Here is a 23,223-nt window from a genome sequence, read left to right on the forward strand (position 1 = left end):
TTTGGCAAAATTTAAACTCTTGTGGGATGATAATGAAATTGTAGCAGAGATCTTCAATACTAAGTAGGGGAAGAACGAAACCGTCCGCGTTTACGCCAGGAAATTAAAAGATTTGATAAATAAAATGAAAAATAAGCCAGCAGACGGACTTCAGAAAAGATGGTTCGTGGAAGGCCTACTCGAAGTTGTGGAGGAAAATGAAAATTGTGCCACTGTCGTCATATGCGGAAGCTTATAACAGGGCATTGGACCTTGAAAGTGATCTGAAGACAAAGAAGAAGACGAAGACTAGCTCATCTGATTCGGATGACGACAAGCCTATCGGAGATGATGGCAACGACGATGAAGGCAACAGTAAGAAGGTCCGTGCCCTACAGAAGGACATGATCTGCATGATGGACTTTAAAAACATGCAGAAGGAGCCAAAAGGCAGTGAGCTGTGGTGCACGGAGTGTAAGATCGACAGTCATACTAAAGGATCGTGTCCAAAGAACCAATTATGTGACATTTGTCAGATCATGGGCCATTTGACAAAAGAGTGCCCCTTTAACATGAAGACAAGAGGATCTCTGCAGGTGCTTCCTACACAGGAGGCTTCCCCGTCAAGCAGTAGCGAAAATACAAATAGCGCAGGTGCCACATCCGGAGGGTACAAGAATAATAACAAAGGGCAAAATAACAACAATGTGAACAATAACAATAATAATGGGAGCCGAAGTCGAAACCAGTACGATGCAAACGGACGGCCGATCGTTCAATGAGAAGCATGTAATTTCTGGGGTCATTTTGCACCGGATTGTACAGCGGCAAACACACCGAAATTATTATGCAGATGGTGCGGACCCAACAACTATGAAGATGCCAAGTGCCCAAAGTCTAGAGTAAACTTGATCACTATCGGCACGGATGAAGAGGAGGTTCTGGCAATTATGTGGAGACAAGCAAAACTGCCGGAAGAAAATTGGGAGAAGCGCAGGCGGAAATTGGAAAGGCATCATCGACAGGGACATCTCAATTGAAGGACATCATCAGCACCTTGGCAAGGAACTTCGTAGAACAAAACATTGTACAACAGATCTTACAAACGAAGATACCGGTCAAGATAAGTGACCTCCTCACAATGCCCCAGTTACGGACGACCATTCTGAATCATACACCATTTTCGAAAGCAACGAAGGAGACAGGAAGGGACAGTAGGGAAGTGACGACAATAGCCCCAATGTTGCTAGCACTCACATCCGAACGGCATCCGGCGGTCGTCAAAATGGGGATTTTGGGAAATGTTTTGACAAACAATTGTTGACGGAGGGTCCGACGTGAATGTGTTGCCGGAGGATACTTGGAATTAGTTGGGAAAACTGACGTTGTGGCCACCTACATTCCAGTTGCTCACGGCAGACTAGCATGGGATCAAACCGTTGGGAACCTTAAGGGCGCAACCGGTAACTATTGGAACATAGCCATTTTTATTAGACTTCGTGGTCATTCCATTGAAAAGAAAAAGATATGATGCTATTTTGGGACGGACTTGGTTGGTGCAAGCAAAAGTAAAACATGATTGGAAACGAAATACCCTATCAATGGAGCGCGAAGGCAAAACATTCATAATTGACTGGCACACACAAATAGTAGGTGAGGAGGCAACATCGTCAGACTCAGAAGGTGAAGGCGACAGTGACGACGAAGGAAAGAAGAGAATGGAACCGGACGAAGGAGGAGTATTGACACAAGGAGGATCGAATGACGACGACCTAGACTCGGTAAATGGCCTTTACCATTGGCCAATAGAAGACTTCGAACTCTTTCCGAGTTGTAATATGCTAAGGGTCGACGAAGGTGATTAAAAAGAGGAAAATGAGTGTCCGAAGGAATACAGAGAAGCAGATGACACAAAGGAGGTTATTGCTGAAGAAGGGAAGGACATACAATACAAACCCAGAAAAAAGAAAAATTCCACCATCCGGTACACGGTGAACGGACCGCACAAGAAGAAAAGAATGCATCGCACCATAAAATTACTTGAAGGATACTGACAGCAAAAAAATAAGCTAGATGCGCAACGACCGCAGGCATAGTGGGCAACGGAGGTGACACAGAACAGACATAAGGCGTGGCATGAAAAACTCAACAGGTTTCAGCCGAGGCAGTTGGTACTCAAGTATGACAGGCGAAATGAAATCAAGCCCAGGAAGTTCAAAATCAGATGGGTCAGACCATACCAGATCCGAGAAGTCGGCAACAATGGAGCAATTAAATTGTCAACCTTGAACGGGGAAGAGATCCCTCAGGCAGTCAATGGGTCCAAATTGAAAACATATCGCGCCGGAAGATTTCATCACCGTCGCTGTCGCTGTCGAAGAAATCGTTGCAGAATGATCCGACGCTATCGCTGTCGTTGAAGAAGTCGTCGCCAAATGATCTGAGGGCTCCTTCGTTGTCGTCGTTGCAAAATGGCGACGCCTAGAGGCAAAATTGAGGTACCTCTGTATTTTTCTATATTTTTATTTTTGAAGAAATTTAAAATAAAATAAAATAAATTAGAAACAATAAAAAATTAAAAAAATAAAGGAAGAGACAGAGTTTGCCCGCGGATTGTTCTGCGGACACGTCCCGCGAACTGGTCCGCGGATATAGTTCTGCGAACAATCTGCCCGCGAACAGGGTTCCACGGACAGTTTGCCCGCGAACAATTCCGTGGACACCTGTCCCGCGGACTGGTCCGCGGACTCCTGTTCCGCGGGTGTTTTTCCCGCCGATGTTTTTTTTCTTCCAGTAGATGTTTTCCGTCTTCCCGTAGAGAAGGGAAGGGTCGCCTAGAGTGGTGACGGTGATGCCTTGGATTGCTATTCGCTTGCAGGGTTTTGATGTGGTTGGTCTGAACACAATACATATATAGTCATCAGCGGCTTGATCTTCTTGGAAGGAAAAGCTATGCAGGCATGCGATCATCATCTTGGAAGCAGTCAGAAGTGACGGAGCTATTAAAATTTAAAAAAAAAAACGACAACAGATTCAAGCAGTTCAGAATGAGTAGCTGATGATGCCAAAGGGAAGGGGAAGCATCAGTGGTTGTCAGAAAGATTGAAATTGGCAAAAAATGACAAAAATGGTGTGTTCCGTGCAGTTTTGTGTGGGTTTCAAAGTGCTAATTTGGTCTTGGTGGCGAGGGGCGCTGCCCCAGGACCTCGTGGGGGCATTGCCCCTCGACCCCACCGGGGGCATTGCCCCCTAGACCCCCAGTCGTTGCAGATATCAGTCGTGTGAAGTGTGACCAGTTGAGAAGACTTGAAGCTGCTGCAAGAATGGAGTGTCTGTGTACCAGAGGCACTGGAAGTAGGTGTTGGCCGAGAGGCTGTCTTGGTGGATGCATAGAGAGCTCGGGAGGAGTGGGTCATCCAGAAGGCAGTACAGCGACACTTAGCTCAGTGGACCCAGTGTTGGAAGCAAAGAAAGCAGCACAGGTGGCTATCAAGGTCAGCTTGAGAAGACAGTATTGTGTTAGCAGAGGCTACAAATGTAACGGGATGAATGTGGAAGTGATGTGACAGAAGAAATTTTTTGTTGTAGTCACTCTGTTAATGTATTTTGTTTGTTAATTTATCTCAGATATTTTGTAATTATCGTCCGGAGACGACTTTTTCTTTTGGGGGGGATGATGTCATAGGTAGAAACTGTGTCTACTGACTGGATTGTCGTCGATGTTTCTGTAGCCGACGGAGTGATTGTTGGCGGTGTTTCTGTAGCCGACGGGCTAATTGTCGTTGGTGTTTCTATATTTTGTAGCCGACGGGTAAATAGTTTGTAGCGGACATAATGTTTGTGGCCGACAAACTCCTTCAGGAAGGTTCGGCGGATAGTATTTATATCCCGTCTGGGATCATTGTAAAGCATCATCTCTCATTAATCATTCATCTTATCAAGCATAATGTAATGTTCTAGCATATGCGAATAATCTAAGGAGTTCTACTGTTCATGTTCCATTGTCTGTATGCGTTCATTTATTTTACCCATACGGGTCAACCAGAAGGCAGTACAGCGACACTTAGCTCAATGGGCCCAATGTTGGAAGCAGAGAAAGCAACTCGGGTGGCTATCAAGGTCAGCTTGAGGAGACAGTATTGTGTTAGCAGAGGCTACAGATGCAACGGGATGAATGTGAAAGTGATGTGACAGAAGCAGATTTTTTGTTGTAGTCACTCTATTAATGTATTTTGTTTGTTAATTTATCTCAGATATTTTGTAATTGTCGTCCGAAGATGACTTTTTCTTTCGGGGGGGATGTTATTGTAGGTAGAAACTGTGCCTGCCGACTGGATTGTCGTCGGTGCTTCTGTAGCCGACAGAGTGATTGTCAGCGGTGTTTCTATAGCCGACGGGCTAATTGTCGTCAATGTTTCTATATTCTGTAGCCAACGGGTAAATAGTTTGTAGCAAACATAATGTTTGTGGCCAACGGACTCCTTCGGGAAGGTTCGGCGGATAGTATTTATATCCCGTCTGGCATCATCTCTCATTAATCATTCATCTTATCAAGCATAATGTAATGTTCTGGCATATGCGAATAATCTAAGGAGTTCTACTGTTCGTGTTCCATTGTCTGTATGCGTTCATTTATTTTACCCGTACGGTAAGCAATATCCCACTTGAGATACTTAACCAAATTCCTTACAAAGAAATTCTAGAATTATCAAACCACAAATACATGCACAATTTTAAATTTAAACCAGCAAAAACACCAAATATTTTCCAGATATAAGTACTCAAAGTTATTATATTGATCAACAATACAATAACATAACCCCAAAACCCAATCTTAAATATAGTAACAAAATCAGATTGGGAAATACTAAGAAAAAACCTGTATACGCAGTGTGAACTCCCTCTCGAATCCACATAATATTGAACTAGGTTTGCATCTAATTCCTTACAAAGAAATTCTAGAATTATCAAACCACAAATGCATGCACAATTTTAAGTTTAAACTAGCAAAAACACCAAATATTTTCCAGATTTAAATACTCAAAGTTATTATATTGATTAAGGAAATAAATTTACTAGATATAACATGTTAATAGTTTAGAAATATCTCTAACGCACATCCTTGTGACACTCTTTTGGAGTTTTCTTACAATGTTTAGACCTTGTTTTGTATCAAAAATTTGATCATGTTTTATATACTGCTTATTTGATTCTCTAATAATAATATTAGGAGATTAAATATATTGTTTTGATTTGTACCATGGATCATGCTTTATATTTTGCTTAGATTTTTGAATCAGTAATATGCTTGGACATATTACAATTTCTTTTAATTCATGATTATGATTAATTTTTAAGCTAACCCAACTAACCCATTATGTCTTATATAAATGTTTTTGTATGCTTCTTGTGTCTTGTGAATGAGGGGAGGCAGTAAGTCACTTCTTTGGGAGATCTACACGATGTCACACTCCTTATTTGCTTGTCAGTGTTTATATACGTATGTACATGTATTCTATATTGTTAGTCAGTGATGCAAGCGTGTGCAGGTGCCAAGCATCAACTCCACCTGGCTATAGACGTCTAAGCATGCCTTAAAATCCTTGAATCAATTGCTTTTAAAAGGGAAATAGCACCATGATCCAGATAGACACCGCTGTATTCTTAGAACTCTGACTAGAAGTTGGTAACCTAATCCAAGAACTATGTCTTTTTTTTATCATTTTGTTTGATGATTTGATTAGTGGATGCTAATGTTTAGAATTATGTGTTCATGATCTAGATATTTGGATTTTCATGTAAGTTGTCTATGATATTGGTTGGTATATTTATATAAGAACATATGGGTGCACACATATATGACTAATATACATAGTTGCATAATTAATGTTTTTAATTGTCGTGTATGATTGTAATTGTATGTGAATAAATTATAAAAATACTTAGATATTAAAAGATAATAATAATATTTAGCATCTCAATGAAGAGTAAAACCTAATAACTAAGTAATCTCCTAATGTGACTTGTAAGTTATGCAAAATTTGAAATCCCCCTAATAGACAAAGGATGGTTATAAGATGAAGTTAAGAGAGAAAGATATAACATGTGGAAGAATATGATAACAGAACATAAATACAATAAAGGGCATGGAAAAATAGACTATGAAGCACCAAAGAGGGCATTTACATCATTTTCAGACAATTTATCCATTATATACCCCTAAAATAGCCTTAACATGCCCCCCCTAATATGCCTAAACACGTTGTAAAATGGTAGTTAATTACATAAACTAAGACAATTTCGGGTTTTGGAATTTTTTTTTTAAAGAGTGGTGTATTTTCACCTAAAGGATTATGAGAACTATTATACCTAATAAATACATGTGGTGTAAAATGTAAAAAAAATAGGAAGTATGGTTAAAAAGTAGAGGAAAGATTGGTTGTATTATTCATGGATATTTTTTGAAAAAAAAACTTATGATATGTGAGAGAGAGTTTGTGAGTATAATTTTATAAGAATTTGTAAGTTTCTTTTCTTTTGGGGAGAGAGTTATTTATGAGAGTTTCAAGGGTTGAGAGGGGAATTTTATGCTTTGGAATTTTCCTTTCTTTTCCATGGAGATTTCTAAAAGTGGAGAGAGTTGAATGATGCATCTCAAGTTAAAATTCCCTTGGAACTTCTCCTTTCTTTTCCATGGAGATTTCTAAAAGTGGAGAGAGTTGAATGATGCATCTCAAGTTGGATTTATTTTGCTCTCTATCTCCTTCCTCCTACTCCCATTGAATCTTTGTAAGAGTTGGGCTATGGATTACCTTTGTTGATTATATTATCTATCTCATAAACTATATATCTATTTATATATTCTCATGATGTATTATATTTGTACTTTTAGTTCCTAGAGTTGTTTAAGATTTTTGAGTCCCTTTATGTGAAAATTGCTATGTGCTTTCTCAGAGTATTTAGCCACCAGTTTCGAACATATGTTATTTTCTTGTTAGAAGGTTGTAGATAACCCAAGGCATGAAATGTTGTATTATGATACCTTTCATGTGTTTTTCTTCATGTTTTCTAGTACAAAATACATGTTTTGATTACAAGTTTTGGAATTATATATGCTAGATTTAGGGGTTTTTAACCAGTTTGACATCCTACTTAGATTTACATGCTCCCAATTGTTGTTTAAGATACCAGAGGCATGTCAAATTGTTATTTGATGTATAATAAGTATATTTAGCATTGAAAATGCTTGTAAAGACATATCTTTATAGTCTTTATGCCTTATGACTGTTTATGTGTTTTATGCATTGTGATGCGTATATTATGAGTCAGGATTTTGTTTAAACTAGGGTTATGGGACCCTAGAAATGGTGTGCCCAAAACTCTTCCATGATTTTGGTTTTGGATTTGTGAGTAGCGTAGAGACCCTAGGTGCTAGAGCCTGAAAGTGGCCACCAGATGATCTTATGTGTTTGAGACAAGGGCCTTGTATAGGTCGGCTCTACATGTCAGTTTTTGTAATCGAGTGGAAACATTAATAACATTAATAGGTTATAGAGGTTTGGGAATTCACATTAATCAAGGTAATTGGATGTCATGATTGTACATGTCACGTTGGAGTACTCGAAGTAAGGATGGTTCTTAGCTCAGATTATTGATCTCAAGAATGTATTGGAGCATGTCATACATGTCCTTGACGGAGTACTCACGATAAGAACATTTTGTGTGGCAACATGGCCCTTAGCTCAGGTGGTTAATCCCAACATATAGGGATGTACAATGACACTTGCCTAAATGTGGTCAAGGCTCTCACACTAACTTTTGCCTATGGTTGTCCATTTGCTATATGACTTCATTTTGGCATTATGCTTTCATGTGGCTTTATGTTATCTTTGTACTCTTGATTTTGGGGTATAAGCCTTAGATTGTCTTACAACCTATGTGGATCATGGTCTTATATCTTAGCTCAGGGGAGTGGACCATTTTTGGCTCCATGCAGTTGGGTGGTAAAATATTTTTGAGATAGTGTTTGTGTCTTATGGATGGCTCTATGTGGATCCTTGTTGAGTAGCTATTATAGATTATTTCTTGAATCTTAAAATCATTATGCTACAATTTCTTTGGAAGAATCTATGTAATGATTTAATGTGAACTCTTGAAAGAAGTTTTAAGATCATATGTATATGTATCATGAATCAAAATCATATGAAAGGGGAGAAGGGTATCACTAGGAGAAAAGAAGGGAAATGTGAACTTATTGTTTTGCTTTATATATGTAAAGGGAGTGATGAAGTAAAAATGATGTCATGGCATTGTCTATTCCTTTATGTTTAAGTGATTATAGTAATAATATGTAATGATGAGTAAAAGAACGATGTACATTTCTAAATAGTTAATGTTATCAAATGAATGTTAGAATCAATCATTTAGGTTAGTAAACATGTGTAGTTAAAGGCTTAAATATACTTTGGGAGTGATGAAGTAAAAATGATGTCATGTCATTGTGTATTCCTTTATGTTTAAGTGATTATAGTAATAATATGTAATGATGAGTAAAAGAACCATGTACATTTCTAAATAGTTAATGTTATCAAATGAATGTTAGAATCAAATCATTTAGGTTAGTAAACATGTGTAGTTAAAGGCTTAAATATACTTAATTAATCTTTAGAATAGTTCAATGCAAATTAAGTTGTTGCAAAAAAATTCAATGCCTAGAACATTAGCTTCTAGAGTGGAAATGGTGAAAGTAATAAATTGAAAGTATAAAAATCACTTGGGATTAATAAATACAATGATTAAGAAAGACAATCTAGATGTTTAGTCTCTTACCCTAACTTCTATAAAGATGACTATGTGGATTAGCATAATTGAAAGTATCTAGGTCCTACTTAAGATCTAAGAGTAGAAAGTGATAGAATAAAACCTAAAATTAATAAGGAAATGGATATTGACATGAATAATAGAGCAAGCAAGAAACTAAGTGAGTATTAATAAAGTCATTTACAACTAGCAAATACCTTTTGAGTAGGTTGGATGTGTAAACATAACTCTTCAAGTTGGAAACTAAGAAATGTGTTGAAGGAGAATGCTACAGAACCTGTTAGGACTCTTGCATCTAGAGTCAGGTAAAAACAAGCAGCAAAATTAATTCGAGAAGAAATATCCACTAGACTTAGTAGCTTTTAATATTGTCCTCCTGAGTTCCATGGCAGGGTGATATTGCTCCCATAGAGGTTGTAATGTACTCAACTTCTGTACAACTTTGTGCAACTAGGGACTATTTCCTACCAATCCATGAAATCATTGCCAACCCTAAAGTGAAGCAACACTCTGAAGTGCTTTTTTGATCAGTCACACTTCTAGCACAATGAGTCAAAGTATCCATGTATACCTAGGTCTATATTTTTGTATTTAAGACCATATCCAATTGTACCTCGAAGATATCTCAGAATATCCTTTGCAACAACAAGATGCATTTGCTTTGGTTCACACATAAACTAGCTAAGTTCATTCACTGCATAACATATATCCAATCTTGTGTTGACCAAATACATGAAGATATATTAGAATATGATTTGCAGCAACAAGATGTATTTGCTTTGGTTCACACATAAACTAGCTAAGTTCATAAACTGAATAACCTATATCTAGTCTTGTGATGACCAAATACATTAGGGATCCAATTATCTATCTACAAAGAGTGGGATCTGCTAATTTTGAGTTTGTTGTTGCTTCTTTCAATTTGTGCAAATTAGTTTCCTGGGTGTAGACCTAGGTCTACATTCCAACATTCCAAACCTTTTCAAAATGTCAATAGTATACTTCCTTGATTAAGAGTGATACTATCTAACTGTTGCCAAACTTCTAATCCAAGGAAGTAACGTAAAATTCCCAAGTACATGTCAAATTGTGAAGCTAAATCCTTTTTACATTAAGAGATTAGGAAATCCACTCATGTGATTAATAGGTCATCAACATATAAAATAGAATTAACATAACACTATCAATCCGCATACATGTGATTCAACATTATGCATAACAAAACCTTCGGGTTGCTCTAAATAAACTTCCTCTTCAATCCTGTCATTCAGGAATGTAGTCTTCACATCAATTTGATGAAATTTCCATACATTAGATGTTGCAATAGAAATAATGACTCTAACTGAAGTATATCAGGCAACAGGGGCAAAAGTTTCTTCATAATCAATACTCTCATTTTGAGAGAAACCTCTAGCAACAAACTGTGATTTGTGTTTCTCAATGTTGTTGTCTACAGCATTTTTGATCTTGAAGAGCCATTTTGACGATACAACAGATTTTCCTTTAGGTCTTGGTATTATGTCCCACACATCATTCTTTACAATGGATTGATAATCTATGTCCCACATAGCATATTTCGATACTTGATGTTTGAGAGCTTCTTCAACATATGTTTAATCTGATTTTATGACCTCACTCATCAAGGCAACATAACTAGAGAGTTTGTTAATACTTTTCGTACTTCCTAGATCACCTTTCTAAGCCAAAAAGTTCCCTTTGGTGTTGCATACTTTTCAGCTTCCCGGATCACCTTCCTAGGCCAAAGTGATCTCTTTTATTATTGCTGGGTTCATCTAATGGAGCAGTCTGATTTTCATTTTCAATCTCTTTGGGAGACTCCCTCTAAACCTCAAGAACATGATCCTCTTCCATATCTCTAGGAGGATCTTGATCTTCTATCTCATGAGAGCTCTTGAATCTCCAGAAATCAATGTCTTCCTCAAAGATGACATCTTTGTTGAGTTCAATTAATTTTTGTCTAGGTATCTATATCATATGGGCTTTAGATGTTTCCCTATAACCCACAAATGCTCCTTTCATGCCTAAGGGTTCTAAATTATACCTCTTTTCTTTAAGCATATGAATGTAGACAATACACCCAAAGATTCTTGGATGTCTTATATCAAGTTTGATGTCGATGAATGCTTCTTCAGGGGTGTTATTGTCTAGGATTGAATGAGGACATGTATACAGTTGTCCTAGAGGCTCCAGCCAAAAATGAAGTTTCTATGTTTTGATCATACAACATAGCTCTAGCAGCCTTTACAATGGCCCTATTCTTCCTTTCAGCTACTCCATTTTGTTGGGGATTATAAGGTACAGTAATCTCCCTCTTAATCCCAAAATTTACACAAAACTCTTTAAATATGTTAGAAGTGTACTCCCTCCCATTATCTTTTCTTAACATTTTAATTTTCTTCCCAAAAATGTTTTCTACAAGAGCTTTGAATTCCTCTTACCTCATTCAAATTTCTTAAGACTCTTTACATTTAAGAAAGTATATCCAAGTTTTCCTAGAGAAATCGTCTACAAAAATTATATAAAAATCCTCCCATGGAGGTTACAGATATGGATCCACATAAATCATAATGAACTAAATCTAGTATCTTTTTAGATTTGCTAGCACTATTTTGAAAAGTTCCCTTTGTATCCATCCCTATAGCACAATCTTTGCATGCTCCTTCATGAGTTTCATTAGTTTGGGCAACATTTTCTTTATTGAAGATAGGGCGTTGAAGTGAAGATGCCCTAGTTTTTTGTGCCAAATCTCATTTGAGTTAAAAAGTCTCATAAATTAGGGCTTGATTTGAATTAGTGCTTAGTTTGTAAAGTTATCCATGTCTTATTCCTATAGTATGTGCTTTCTTTACAGAGGAGTTCTTTGGCCATGCCAAAACATTGCCAACTATAAAGGTTATTCTATACCCTTTATCTTCAAATGCAGAGAAAGAGACCATGTTTTTTTTTATTCCTGACACAAATAATATTCCCGTGAGTTGAATAGATATGCCTGATTTCAATTTTATGGTTTCGGTTCCAATCTCTTTGACTGGGTAGTTAGAATCATCCCTTTGACAAGAGCTTCCTAAATTAGATCCTAGAGAAATTTGGTTTTAGCTTTTTGGAGCCTGTATCAACAAAATAATTGATTATATTGAAGACTACTTCATAGCTTCGTACTAGTTAGATTAAGCCGATCTACTCTCTCCCCTTCAACCCATATATAGCAATATTTGAAAAGGCTTTACTTGTCAAACATTTATAGATGACAACATGCTTGTTGCAACTCCTACAATCAAAGAATGCAAAGTTATCAAAGGTCTTGCCAATTATGAACAAGCTTTTGAACTAATGGAAAATAAAGAAACATCCAATGTTTTATGTATAATCAAAATTCAAATAGAGGATTTCCTTTGCAATGTTGGCCTTCGTAATTATTACCTAGGATTTCCATTGTACATTAGGGGCAGTAAGAAGAAGCGTTGGTCTCCAATTTTAGAAACAATTAGTGAACTTGTAGATGAATGGAAGAGCAGATAAGTCTCTGCTACAAGACAAGTGACGCTCTTCAAGGTAATGTTTCAACTTATCCTTGAATACAAAGATTCCTTAATGCTTTCCCCTACAAGCATCGTTTCTAAAGTTATCATCCTAGGATATGATCTATAGTAGGAACCTAGGTGATCTAAGCTTCAAGGATATAGAAACATTCGACCAACGTGTGTTCGAAGGGATGATTACCCCAAAAGATTGGCAATTTGGGAAGAAATGAAAGAGGTCAGAAATATAATTAGCCAATTTCGCCTCTAGAATATCCACAATGGCAAAAAACCCTCCTTTTGTAATAACCCTTAAGTACTAGACAAGCGTCTCAAAGAAAATCTCACAATCTTTAGGTTTGGGCCTTATCTCAAAAAATTCTCAAAGCATTAAAGCCAAATATTAGCAGAAGGATAGGAATTTAAATTTCTTAATAATGGAAATCCCACCCATCAAATTCCTAGATTTTCAAAGGATGCTTGGATGCAGCTCTTGAATCTTCTCCATAGTATTAGGTCTATTGGTGTTTGGACGATGACATCTTTAGTTGGCATCATGAAGGTATACTGACTTTATTAATGAAGGATATAAAAAGTTTTTTCCTCGGAAAATCCTTCCCCTTTTTGTCACAAAAAGATTCAAAACTCTAAGGCTCTTCCAAAATCTTGATTCTTCCCATTGTCAACTTGTCATTGTAAAATCCTCACATGGGACCAAGTCCAAAGAAGGGGCTTTTGGGTTCTAGCCGTTGTTATCTCTATCATATATAGGAGGAACATTGTATTTTTTTAGTCCTCACTAATGATTTTGAGAGAGGTATATGGGATAGATTCCTCAATAACTTGAACTTCAAATGGATGTTTGAGAGAACCACCATAAGCATTTTGAATCGTGGAAAAGTCTAGTCACACTAAACATCCTTGAACCCCATGTCACATTTCCTAGAAAGTGTGGCTTGAGTAAAATAATAGAGTTTTCAACGTAAAAGAGAATAATCAAGACCAAGCATAGAAGGACCTGCTCTTAAAGTACTACTGTTATAAAAGTATCTAAATTCCAACGAGGCCAATCTTGCAAAAGTTTCTATCATTAGGAGGCAAATATCGTGATGTCTCTCTTCCTAAAACTCCAATCAAAAAGGATGAGAACTGGTCCTTCTAATTGGATGGATCAAAACATGAGGGTGATGTCATTGCTTTTAAAAAATCAATTCACTAGTTTTAATAGGAACTGCATACCTAAGATTGAAGGATGATTTTGAATCTCAATTTGTAAATTCAAGTTGGCATTCATAATTAGATAGTTGTGTAAGATTTAAATCTTTGAATCATCAACCTGCAAAGAGGAAAGCTAAAAACTGGCAGATAAATGACTTTATTGAGGAAGCTCAGTTGCTGATTCACTGATTTAATTGCATCCTTTGTGACATGAGAAGAAAGAATGCAACAAGCTGCAGACCAGCTGCAAAATCTGAGTGTCCAAGAACCTTTTCCATTCTCATGTGCAAGTTGGAAGCACCTTTGGAGTAGCTGGAAGTTTCTATTCTTCCATCCAAAAAAAGGGCAGATCAGCATTTTTATGGAGGAAGATGAGTTTCTGATATGCCAACTTAATTGCACCTATTTCTAGCATGTGAAGAAGAAACACAAAACAAAGCTGATGACTAGCTGGCAAATCTGAGCCTTCAAGAGCTTTTCCTGTCTCATGTTCAAGTTGGCAGCAGCTTTTAAAAAGTTGAAATATTTTCTTCTGTCCCTCATCTTTTCAATGAAGATAAATAGGAATAATGCACCCCATAAATTAACTCTTTCATTCAACAACAGCCCAATGTATTATGCTAATCTTTTCTGCAGTCTCCCTTTTTCTGTGCATCTAGTCTTTAAATGACCATCATTTTTGGTCTTTCCCTCTTCACACCCATTATTCCTTCGATTTTAATTTTTCATGCTTCCCTCTTCTGTTCTTTCCTTTTTCATCTCATGTTCCTTGTGTTGCACCTTTGCTGATTGATCCACAGTTATTTACTTTCATGACTGTTTGTTTTCCCTTTGAAAGAATCATTTGTGTTAGGAAACAGCACCCTTTCTTCCTCAAGCACATAACTTTTCCTCACCCTCGCATACTGTTCTAGTCACTTTCTAGTGAGTAATAGATGCTATCCTTCGCCTCTTGCCTCCATGGATTTATCTTTAAATGGTAACCTCCTCAGATAATGGTGTTTTGCTCGTAACCTTTTGGTCCACAAATTATCTATCAAGCAGAAACTGCTCGAATCTCTTTCACTTCCCAATGCCTTTAGTAGGTCTTTTACCACTGGCACATGGGATTCTACATGTCTAGTTCAATGCTAGCACTTTTGTATAGCCTATACAATGGCATAGAAGTTCAACAAATTGTTGTTGAAGATATTACAAGTTATTACGTTTTACAGTAACATGGAAAGTTATTACGTTTTACAGTAACATGGAACTAACTTCCAGCTCAGCTCTTTATTACAATAAAGAAAATATTAAAAATCAGAATACTACCAGCAATATGGATTTCTACCATTCACCAAGGAGTGTAGATGCTGATAAAAAGAAGATGCCTACTTATTCCAACAAGAAAAGGAAGAGTAAGGTTGCCTTGGTTGACTCTAAATCATGTAAAAAGGTTCACTGTTCTAATGATCCTATGTAAATCAATTCTTTCAACATCAAAAAAGTAAAGGGACTGCTTGAGATATTGTGCCTATGATCCAGGATTGAAAGACTGTGGACAATTACTATATCCAGGAAACTTGCCTCAAAAGAATGAACCTTTATAATCTAAGATCTTCAATAAATAAAAATGTGGATGACATCAATTGCCATCTTTTTCAAACCGAGGATGGAAGCAGATAGAAGAACCTTGGATGATCAAGTTAGGACCTTGAATGGCATCGATTCCAATACAGGCAATTTGGAGAATATATATTATAGTCTTCATGCTCAAGTGCATAAACTGAGACAGCAAACTCATCAATTTAATATGTGGCTCTACCACAGCAGTCAATACTGAAATGTGAATAGTCAATCACTATATGTCGAATAAAAGAATGATTTTGAGAAATATTTCTACAATGGTCCAGTCTGCCTTTTTGCTCCCTTAGTTTCTATACTTTATTTCTCTATAGTTTCACCTATAGCCTCTTTGAATTATGAATAAAGTTCACGAACAAAAGAGAACACGAAGGCAGATTTGAACACTGGAGGAATCTTTCTCAATGCATAAACACTACAAATGGGAACTAGCATGTCTTTCATAAACTAGACCATTCAAAACAGATGTAATCTTGGAAATTCTTGAATTTCCAATTTTACAAAAAAAAAATACTTGCAAGCCACTCGATCATACAAGAATCGTCATTCCAGTAAATGTATTAATTTTTTAAGGATTCAAATTTAATATATATCCTTTGCATACCAGTCTACATATAATGGAAAAAATGATGAGCTTGTATCTAAATAATCGTGTATCGGTTAATATTTCCTAGGTTATGCTGAAATGAAGAAGGAAACACCAGGAAGAATTATTGTTGACCGGAAGCACAATAGCCTGAATACAAATGGCAAAGCTAATAGCAAGTTGACCATGTTTCAATCAGTTTCACTTTCAACAACTGAATTTATAGCAAAAAGAATCACATCAACAGGAAACAGAAAGGCATATATAACCACAAGACAAAACAAGCTGCAAACGTAACTTTACTAGAGAAGTATTGTTACTCAGGGTGCAGTCATTTCCAGAATTAAATCATTAAAACCAAATTAATCTTAAAGAAAAGAACGATGATAGATAAATTATTCTAACAACTCTGCCACAAAAATACGATATCCTTTCACAGGACATTCCAAATTCAAACAAATGCTGCAAGCATACATGGATTTCACGTCACATCAAATACTGATTGTTTCAAAAAAAAAATGTGCACCAGGCATAGATGCAAATGCTACCAATTTTAATGAACAGTGGTAATAAATAAAATCATTTCACTTGAGAGAAAGATTCTTGTTAAACAAAATTTTGAATGTTTATTTAACTCATAATAATAATTCATCTTCACTTCCAGAGGACATTTATATTATAATGTCAAAGAGGATGTTATAATCATCATAATTTTAAGGAGATGGGTTAAAAACTAAAGATAGAATATTTATAATTTAACACAGCTTCCTGCCAAGAATGTGATAACTTCAGTAAAAACTTTCCAGAAAAAAGACTGCAATCAGCCATTATGTGGTAGACTAGTTTAAAATTTCCAAGAACACTGCACTATCTCTCTAAATACGGGAAAAGAATTAAAACAATAACTTCAATTTTAGAAGGATTAGCCCATTGCTTTGAAATAATTTACTAGGACATCTACACTACAAACAATCTCAGGATGCAGGGAAAGGTTTTAAGAATAAAAGGTGTGCTCTAAGAAAAGACATAAAGCTTAGTATCAAATTATTCAATTTAGGACAGTTTAAAATGATAAAATAAAATCAAGTAAAAGAAAAGGTTAAAAGAACTTATTTTAAAGAATGCCGACGCACTTGCTAGAAAAACCCACGTATATGTTAGTCCAAGCAGTTTTGATATACCTGATGTACGATAAAATCGAAGTTTATTTACAGTCTGCAGTATAGTCGACATTTGAACGGGCAAGGCTTTATGTAGTGGCAAATGACAAAGAACCTGCATGAGTTTTAAAATCTAAGCTTTTGTTGAATTTCAGACAAAAAAACCTATCTTCTACAAGTGAGTTTACAACAATTAATCATGTATTAGCAAAGCTCCAAAACACCTTGAATATGACTTGTAACACAGTTGTTTGCTCTTCAACTGATGCCTGACTCAGCCATTTGGCCAGAATTGGTATGCCTCCTTTGGTTACAAACCTGCCAATTGTGTCATACAGATATAAAAGCTTCTCCTAGCTAAAAGCTCAAACAAGTGATGCCAACATTATGCAAAATCAAAGAAGAAAGAATCTTCATTTATACCAGCACAAAACTGTTGAATCATGTATCTGCAAAATTCGCTCCAATAGTTGGACCTGACCAGAAAATGTGCCTTCCTTTCTCATTAAAAAGAAGAAACCTCTAACGAAATTTGTATCAAATGATTCCCTATCTTCAAGCGAACTGTCAGCTAGTAACCGACAAGAGTCTTTGCCAGCAGTCTTAATTCCAACTGCACTTGGGGAATGCAACAAAGTTGTCAGACAACTCGATTGTTTTAAGGCACTTGGAACGCCATCATCCGGTGTATTGCCTGATGGTATACTATTTGTTTTATCATGTGCCTGCCGGACAAGCCTCCGTACTCGAGACCGCTGTCCTGAAAAGAATTCTCTGACCTACAAAAAATTATAGTAGTTAGCTTTAGAGGAAAATGCCATGACTTGGATAAATGAATGTGAAAATATGTAGAAATCAAATGTACACAGAGCTTGATCAAATGCTGATGATATTCAGGCGAATTTTGCCCATCACCAAATTCCTTCTCGGCACTTTCAAGCAAGAAACATTGACATCAACCATAAGCAATAAAAACAAACGCCACTTCAAATATTTGGACAACTGATCAACAAATTCTGAAATTAAAAAAGATATATATATATATATATATATAATTGAACATTTGGACCATACCAATGTCCAGTTGATAGAGGCATAGAAGAATGAATACAAAATCCCAATCAGCTGAATATAAGTTGACCAGATTAAAAATGAACAGAAAAACACAATAATCAAAGAATGTGGGGTCCACACAAACAAAAATCATCAGAAGATAATACCGACAGAAAGGACACGCTTTCAAATAAATCCTCAGAAAAGTAAAAAATGCACATATCAACTATGGCTTTAAAAGTCCTGAAAGATTATATGCAGTAAAGGAATGCAATATGAAACTACTATTTAAAAAGTTTTCCACAACGTAAAAATATACAAGTTTCATTGAATTTAGCATACAAGTGCCTTGGATTCATCCAGGTGTGTAAAATTCTTAGAAAATCATGTAGTTCAAAAAAATCTATTAGTGCTCTAATGGGATCATTCCTACACATTTTCATACTAACTAGAAAACTATTTAGACATATGCTCACACGCACATGTATGACAAACATTGTCATGACATTTGCTTAGGTGGTCCAACAATGAAAATGTACTACACCTAGCTTCCCATCCCTCTCCGGAGGCAGCCTAAATCAGGCAAGGATGAGGGCCAGATCTCAAAGCTCTTAGGTGAAAAATTATGACTAAGTGTTCACTGTTCAACCAGATATCCAGAGTACAAAAGATCATTCAAGGAAAATTTTCATGAAAATCAAAGCTCTACAGGGGACCGAGAATATAAGCAAAAGGTCATGACTCATCCTATAAAAAACTATGTGTTCTGTAGCCACAACAGATGTGAACATATCTACATTAAATACTCATGCTAGAGTATTTCTTAACTTTGCTAATCTAATGACAGTAGTATGCATGGCCGTACTCAGGTCCACTGAAAAATAAAATCTAATGACAATTACACCTTTCACCAGATATTATGATTGTGACTTCAGTCAACATCTTTTCCCTTGTGCCATTGGAAAGTATGATTGCACTTTCACCTAAAACATATCCTTAGTTCTCCAAATCAATTAAGGTTTCCTGGACCAGACAAATATGCTAGTATCCCTTATGCAAGTATGGATAAGTTGGCAATGCAACTGCCTTGATATCAACAAACATCAAAGATGCACTTACAATTTTAAAAATGTAACTCATCAGAAAACAATTAGCAAACTATACTCACATACACCGTTCGTATATTATTGTATCAATTTTTTGATAAACATGCCTGTGTAATAGTGGCACCACAAAGAGCACTGATTTCTCGAGCTTCTCTCTTTGTAATCGTGTCTTTAATTGCAAAAACTCCTTGCAGACATTTGATAGCTTTTGGAGTCAATAGGTCTCTTGGTCTCCTACCTGAGAAAATACCATAAATGCAACATAATATTATTCTGTTTGAAAATCAGATATAGCATTTTATACACATTGCAAAGAGATCAAAAGACCATTCCAAAAAAAGTAATTCAAAATTTATGTAGCTTTCTTCAATGAGAAAACATAATCACAAAAGGAATCAATTTCTCTCTTGCTAAGGTCGGGAAACGTTATTAAGTCCAATATATAGAGAAGTATTTTACCATTCTTCATGGTCTTGCTCCTGTATCTTGCCAGAAAAATGCATGTGACCACAAACCGGTTTTAATAGATTAATTATGGAAGTTCAAAGTAATAACTAGCTTCTCCTTTGTAATAACCACCCTTGATTTTCCTTTGAAATATATGAAATAATATAGAAACTAAAGTAGAATGACTACTGATTGTTAGCTTCTGACACGTGCAAATAAATAAAATAACAAACACATTAGTTACAACAGTAAACTACATAGAGTAGAGAGTTTAAAACTATAGCCACTCAGTCAGTACAAATCATAGAAGGAAGATGGATTGTTTGCTGGTAACAAATGAGATTGGGCTGAGCCTTCACCTCTTTATCAGTATAAAACATAAATTGCAATTGTTGATTTAAGTGGGAGCTTCACACCATCACCACTTAATCAGAAAACGAGTGTAAGATAAGATTAAAACCCTTCAAGTATCGAGTTAGCTTCAATAACAATATCAAAGGTAAGAAATTGAAATCAGAACTTCTCATCATTCAAATCAGACCATAAAGCACGCAGCACATGCCAGTGAAATAACCCCAATAATCAATTTTTCAAACTTCTTCCAGTAAATACCTCACATAAAGTCACAACAATGAACAGATATAACCTCAGAAAATCTTGGACTTTTCTCAGTCTAAAACACTGAATAGGGCAGATTTGTACAACTTCCTTGAGGGGCTATTAGCCTTGGGAAAGTCAAATCTTCATCAATGGCTGCAAATAACCTCTTAAAATGAATCACCCAGACTAAGAATGAGGTATAAACCAATACCTAGAAGCAGATAAGATTTCCTTTAGAAAATATGAGCAAAATCCAAATTTAGCCACACAGAACACGCCTCCAAAAATCAGAAATCTCACACCACACTACATCACCAAAAAAGAAATATTGTATTTTCCTTGTATTTTGTGATTTTTCTGTAGTTTTCTTAGAGCTCATTATGATAGTTGCACTATACAAGAAATATTGAAGCTTAAAATAGCCAAAAATAGTCAAACTAAATTAAAAATGTATGCTCACTTCGGGTTGTATGGAAATGAAAATTGGTCCCAAGCAGTGATATTAAACAATACAATGCTTGGTGAAAGAAGCATCTCAATATCCAGTATAGTCTGGAAGATATCAAAGTTTTTGTCCCTTGAAATTTCACCAATAAAGCTTAAAACTCAAAATTGAAGACCTTAGAGGCCCCAGAAATGTTCAAAATCCCAACAATTAGATCTTCGATACATTTGCCTTAGTAGATCTCTTCATGAGCTTTCAAACAGTATGCAATAATAGTGAATCCAGTGCCCGAATCAAAAGTTATGGCATTTGGAAGTTGTGCAACTCAAATTTTGATTAAAACAAATCCAATGGACAAGAAATTGAGCTAATGAACCAATACGCACCAAAAGAGGAAAGTTGCACTTTCTAGAACATTCTAAGGCAGTTATTGGTGTTACATATATAGAGATAAATGAGGGTTATGGGATACAGTTCCAAAAATGTAGATTGTGGCTCTATCTTGCATATTATTGTAACAAGAAGGCTCATGTGACTGTAGCAAGTTATTTTCTGAAATATTGTAATATCACTTCACTAAAGGTAATGAAACGTGATTGTTATATTCCTACCATTTTCTGTTTATTTTTTTCTTGTGTTTTGTGTTTGGATGAGTAAGAGGAGTACCCTTCATCAAGTCGTATCAGAGTAAAAGTTCCTGGGTATTTAAACAAATTGCCAAACACGAGGCAATTTGCACCAAAATTCTGGTTGTCGGTTTAAGAGATAAGTAAAACTAGCTCTATGAAGGAATTGTGGTGGAAGGATTGCTAGTGTGATAGAAGAGAATTTTAGATCCTTCTAGAGACAGGTAAAAGCACTATAAGAGGAGCTATGCAGAGGAGTTGATATTAGAAAAAAAAAATGAGGATGAATCTACAGAAGGGTGGTTTAAAGAGGAGCAAGAGGCAGTGAGAATCTTGACAAGGGTAAGTTTTTGAAGCCCACTTCCAAGATTTGAAAGAGACCAAAGATTGAAGCTTTCAACATTTTTTGGAAATTTTAATCCAAAAGAGTTGGTTGATTGGATCAATGATATGGAAGAGTATGGAGAAGTATGGAGAAGTAGAAGATTCTGAGAAGGTCTAGATAGCAAAGACTAAGCTCAAAGGTCCTACTAAAAATTTGGTGGAAAGTTAAGTTAGAAAGAAATGGAAGAGGGGAGGAGAAGATAACAACATGGGATTGAATAATGTACAAACGGAAGTTGTTTACTATGAGCTCGATTTCATATAAAAAATACAAGGGTTGAAACAAGCAAGAAAATTTGTCAAAAGGTATATAGAAGAGATCTATCGAGTGATCAAAACAAGGTATTTTGAAGCCACCAAGGAGAAGGTTGATCGTTACATAAATGGATTGAAGTCGAGTATTCAAGAAGAGTTTAGTAAGAATGTCTACCATTGAAGATGTATGTCAATTTTCTTTGAAGGTAGGCTGTGTGCTCAGATGTATGCATGCATGTGCAGACAACATGTGTTTTTAGATGGTCTGTGTGCTTAGATGTATGCAATAGTTAGTGCATGTGCAGACGACATGCTTTTGATTTGTGGAGATACTTGCTACAGAAATAGTATCATGATACTAGGAGGAAAATTGTAATACCTTATCATTAATAATACATATAACAGACAAATCAGTAATTTTGATAGTCATAAAATGAAGATATCAATGATTATGAGGACAATCAAGGATGCTGATTGTGCAGATAAGTATTCTCCTTGAGTATTACATTTATCTACACATTGCAATCTCTCTTTTATTTGTATTTCTATATGTACTATAAGAGCTATTTGCCTTGATTTTTTTCTTTCGAGAATGTCAATGCATAAAAAGGGAAAATTGATATAAGATTCAGAGGGATATAAGAGCTATTTGCCTTGACTTTTTTTCCTCCGAGAATGTTAATGCAAAAAAAGGGAAAATTGATATAAGATTCAGAGGGAGTCTGTCACTTCTTCAAAGGTAAAGGAGTTTAGAAGATTGATGTTCAGAAGAAGTCTGACACATTCGTCTGAAGGAGCGGATAGAGGATATGTTTCAGTTGATCCTTGAAGATCTTGATCATATCAATTTCAGTGCGAATATGACACTTCATCAAAGATAACTTTGGTTGACGAGCTCAAATGATTGATTTTCAGAGAGAGTTCGAAAGTCCTTGTGTGTAACTATATGACACATCATAAGGAAGTGACGACTTCCAAATGATTATCACTTGTATTTGCAAAGTTATTGAAAGGTGACGATCTTACAATAAATTAATTTTCTATTATGATGAATATCTTATGATGTTTATGCAAAGCATGATAAATTATACTTTGCATGGTGGATGTTTATATAGAACACATTATGAGAATGTGTGTGCACATACCTTATAAACATTTGGAGTAAATGGTGAATGTTATGCAAATTGATGTTCTGGAGGCCATTGCACAGAGTACTTGATGAATATCATGTGACTTGATGTTCTAGAGGCCATAAATCATAGTACTTGGTGAATATCTTGTATCTCGACATTTGGTAGGCCATTACTCAAAGAGTATTTGGTGAATATCATATGTTGATATTCTAAAGGCCAATACTCATGATATCAGATGTGATATCAAAA

At 36.0% G+C, this 23,223-nt stretch overlaps 1 protein-coding gene across 1 annotated transcript in view; it reads right to left on the reverse strand.

Annotated features, from left to right (window-relative positions):
* LD (Homeodomain-like superfamily protein) overlaps positions 1–23,223 on the reverse strand; it is a 69,411-nt gene that overhangs the window by 26,105 nt on the left and 20,083 nt on the right. The window contains exons 3-6 of the mRNA XM_089801874.1: positions 19,192–19,322; positions 17,349–17,704; positions 17,150–17,243; positions 16,947–17,040 (exon numbers count right to left, since the gene is read on the reverse strand). Of these exons, the coding sequence (XP_089658000.1) occupies positions 16,947–17,040; positions 17,150–17,243; positions 17,349–17,704; positions 19,192–19,322 (675 nt within the window). The remainder of the gene's footprint in view (positions 1–16,946; positions 17,041–17,149; positions 17,244–17,348; positions 17,705–19,191; positions 19,323–23,223) is intronic.

Source organism: Cupressus sempervirens, chromosome 9 (assembly GCF_028749045.1).
Source record: "Cupressus sempervirens isolate cs-2001-9-10 chromosome 9, ASM2874904v1, whole genome shotgun sequence".
Taxonomy (NCBI): domain Eukaryota; kingdom Viridiplantae; phylum Streptophyta; class Pinopsida; order Cupressales; family Cupressaceae; genus Cupressus; species Cupressus sempervirens.